The 4,235-nt window shown below is 43.6% G+C and overlaps 1 protein-coding gene across 1 annotated transcript; it reads right to left on the minus strand.

Annotated features, from left to right (window-relative positions):
- Window positions 1-1,354: 1,354 nt before the first annotated feature.
- On the minus strand, window positions 1,355-3,899 carry elfn1b (extracellular leucine-rich repeat and fibronectin type III domain containing 1b). Its single transcript, XM_053615533.1, has one exon. The coding sequence runs from the start codon at window positions 3,816-3,818 to the stop codon at window positions 1,383-1,385; it is 2,436 nt and encodes an 811-aa protein (XP_053471508.1). The 5' UTR covers window positions 3,819-3,899; the 3' UTR covers window positions 1,355-1,382.
- Window positions 3,900-4,235: the final 336 nt, after the last annotated feature.

A 4,235-nucleotide genomic window follows, 5' to 3' on the forward strand; every position in this document is an offset into this window, starting at 1 on the left:
TTTTCGTTGTTTTTTTTTTTTTCTTCTTGGAACTCGTACGTGAAACAGTATTCGGCGGACATATTGATTAAGTTCTTTGTTCCGAGTGCACAACAGTCAATATACTGTCACAGGACACGGCCATGCGATAACCAAAGAGTAATTATAATAATCAATAAGAATAATCTTAATAATAATAATAGTAATGATGAGGTGACGATGGTGATTGCGATAATAATAATAATAATAATAATAATAATAATAATAATGACAGTAATAAGAATTAGACAATATATAATACCCTATAATTACTTTTATAATTACTGATATATAAAAATGTTTTCATTTGAGGTTAATACTGTTAAAATTCATATATTACTTTTTATACCTCCCCGTAAGCTCTAACGTGTCATGTCAAATAGCAAAAATAGCTAGTGATTTCATTATATCTAAGCTACTCTAACTCTGAAAAATGAGTGAGTTTCTATTTAAAGCTGCAGTATGTAACTTTTGTTTTGTTTTGTATTGTAAAAAGATGTTTATATTAGATGCTTTGTATTGTGTGTGTGTGTGTGTGTATATATATATATATATATATATATATATATATATATATATATATATATATATATATATATACACACACATATATACAACACACTAGCACTTGGTGTTTCTGCACTGCTGCAACTCGGTCGCTGCTAAAATTCCATGGATACGCTAGCCTCGAGTCAAATAGCCGGTAGTAGTAAAAGCAGCACAGCTAGCTAGCTGAAACAACTGGGCAATATTAGCTAGAATTTCCACAACATGGATGAATGTCGGCGTGGCTATTTAAAAGTCATGAGAGCTCAGTAATTTAACCCGTATTACCCAGTTTTGAAGTTAGCTAGCTAGCAGTGTTGCAGTGTTATTTGGCTAGTTCACTAATGGTGTTTTCTCTTTTGTAAATCTAGCTAGCTAGCTGGCTAGTTTTCTTGCTCATGTTGCAATGTTAACTTGCTTGCTTCTTCTTTGCTAATTATCCAGTTACCGTCTCCTGTACCTTGTACTCCTTTACTGCACAATAACCTTCTGTAATAATTCAGAGGCTAGGACAATAGCAGCTACAGTATTGTCGTTCTAGATTATATCCCCAGAGGACATTTTGTTTATGAAGATTTGAACACTTGAATAGGGTTTAAATGAGCGTTGATTTGACGCACACTCTGGGTGCAACATAAGTGTTCTTCACTGATTTTCTTGCGGCGACGTTTTCCTACCAGAGCTAAGTCCAAATCCCTACATCCCAGAAAGTTACTTACTGCAGCTTTAATGAAGACTGGCTTTATTTGGTCCAGAGAGTGAAGTGTGGTTTGATTTAGCCACTTTTTTTTAAATAAACACTAAAATAAAATAAGCAATCATAATTTCTGTTGGGCAGACACACCCTTCCAGTAGTCGAGGATGTCGTGGAGGTCCTCGTCTTTAGCAAACTGTACTTTTCTCCGTAATGCGTGACCAGCAGCCATGTACTCCTCTTCATCCCTGTGGCGTTTGCGGTGGAGTTTGAACCGTTCCCATAGACTAAGCGATGGCCGGCAGGTGTACTCTGGGCTGGAGTAACCGCTGAGGTTGTGATACTGTGGTGAAAGCTGCGAATACGACAGCTCATGTGGCCGAGAACGTGTTAGCGGCTCCAAGATGGACGACTTCCTGCTTGCAGAAACCTCCAGTTGCTCCTCCATGTGGTGTGGGCCGGGGTAGGAGTGCCGGTGCTCCGTGTAGTGTCGCATTCTCTCTGCCTCTGACTTAAGTATTGCCGAAGTTGGGGTGACTGTCAGAATCCCGGACTCATCCAGAGAAGTTTTCTCAATGTACTTGGACTCTGATCGATAGGCACCGTCCGAACGGAAAGATCGCGGGCTGCGCAAAGATCCGCTCGATGATGTGCTGGCACGCTTAAGTGGCGCTTCCATACTATGATGCCTCTGTAGCGGGTGGTGGTATCCTCCTTTATACACTGGTGACAGAAGACCGGACTTGCCTGGCGGGTGCTCGGATATAAGAACCAACTGAGGCTCAGCAGTTGAGACGGCTCCAGATTTTACCGCCTGGAAGGATGCTGATTCGGATTTAAGTGCATCGATGCAGTTGTTAATAATCTGATTCACTTTGTCCACTTCCTTGGCTATTGTGGATATTTCCGCCACAGATCCTTGGCTGTTCTCAGATGGCGGAATGTTGCATTCGATGCGGTCTGACTGGTCTGACCTCACTTCTATATAATTCCCTTTTGCTGTTTTGGGTGTCCCGGATAGTTCCTGTACCTTATATGGGTCTTTCTCGCTGGCAGCTGGTAAATACGGCATCCTTTGTATGGGCTCGACGGCGGACAGCATTTGCTTCTGTGATAGCTGAGACATCGTCCCACCTTCCATTTCAGCCCCGTATTTCATCTCAATCAAATTCCTTTTCATCTTCTCAAGCTTCTTGCTCTTTGATTCATCTTCTTGCTTACGTTTTCTCAGGCAGTGATACACCAAACCCAATACGATCACCATACCAAAGAAGCAACCCAATATGGTCATGATATAGTGAGTAGCCGTCGAGTCATTTGGAACATGCTCTCTTATTGTCCTTGTAACAGTGGAGATGGTCAAGCATGTGTGGTTATATCTTAGAGAATTGCGTATGGAGGCCACACAGTATGTATAGTTTGTATGGGATTTAAGGTTGAGCAACTCGATCTCTTCCCTTTGGCTTTTTAGGTTCTGTATATCTGTAAAGAAGCTGTTGTTGTAAAGTACAAGAATATACATCTTTCGGAAAGGGTTTGGTATTTGGATTGTGATAACTGCACTTGTGTGTGTCACCTCTTTAAGCTTCATGATTGGGCGGGCATCTGGGTCGAAATACGTCGGGCTGATACTGATAGGCTCATCTGGAGGTGTCCCTGAAGGGCAGTCGTCCAGTCCACAAGGGCTCAGATCTGGCAGGATTGTGGGGGTGCCACCGTCTGAAGATCCAAGCAGGTACGGGGTCACGTTGTCATCCGTGCAGACTGTCGAGAGAGCGTGGAAAGCATTCCGGTATGTTGGCGTCTTTGAATTTTGGCTTAAGAGGCTATAGCCGGAAAAGCCAGCTGGTGTATCACATGCCATCCTCTCACTTGTCCTGTTAGGGAATGCTACTAACCAGCGCAGGAATCCAAGTAACTCGCAGGAGCACGTGAAAGGGTTTGAGTAGAGCTCGCATGTCGTTAGCTTTGATAGACCACGGAATGTATTTCCATCCAACTGCTGAATCCTGTTCATGGAGAGGTCGATATTCTCAATCGCAGGACACTCCCAGAACGCGTTAGGTGAGACGGTCTCGATCAGGTTAGCTTGAAGGTAGAGGTACTGCAGACGCCCCAAGCCTCGCAGCATGCCCTCCGTTAAGTTCCTTAGCTTGTTAAAGCCGATTTGCAGTACTTGCAAATTGAACTGAGCAGAGAAAGCCCCATCTTCTACGTAGGAGATGTCGTTCTTGGTCAAGTTCAGGTAGGTGAGGTTGCTGAAGCGGCTTAGAGCAGAAAAATGGATGCTCCGAATCTTGTTTTCGTTGAGCCGTAGATCAACGATAGTGCTGTTGATATGTAGTGGAATTGCTTCGTATGGTGGCTGGTTCTGGCTGCAGATTGCCAGCCACACGAAACCCTTCTCGCCTTCAATTAGCCAGCAATCAGCTTGGGCCACTGGCATCTGTGAAAATGACAAAAAGAAACCAGCCATGGTCCACCAGAGTAAGGCACTGGTCACTATACCTCGAACACTTCCACTTGACCGAGCTGAATTGGTCACGTGTGTTTCCCTCATGGCTCATACAGGTGTTGGCACAGGTTCACCCTCTGGGAGAGAAAATATTACAGACAGTTATTTACTTTTGCGATCCTGCCACACCTGCGACATGCACGTTTATGCTTGTTATCGATCGAGCTGATCTGGCTGGACTGCTCCTTCAGAAGAATAGTCCGATCAGATTTGGTGCAAGCGGGACTGTCTCGGCTGCCTTTTCACTCTCGAAAAGGACGTCCGGTTATGATCTCAGATTTCTGGTCAGATTGAACCACCGTGGTGCTCCATAGATTGCTGGTGAACAATTGCTGGTTTGTACGCCCCATTTCTGTCATCTTGGACCCTGAAAGAAAAAAAAAAAGATAATAAACATGAGACGTGACATAAGGCTAAGATGGGTGGGGTTTTGTATTTGAACCCCCTGTGAAATATTCCAAA

The sequence above is a fragment of the Ictalurus furcatus genome, chromosome 26 (assembly GCF_023375685.1).
Source record: "Ictalurus furcatus strain D&B chromosome 26, Billie_1.0, whole genome shotgun sequence".
Lineage (NCBI taxonomy): Eukaryota > Metazoa > Chordata > Actinopteri > Siluriformes > Ictaluridae > Ictalurus > Ictalurus furcatus.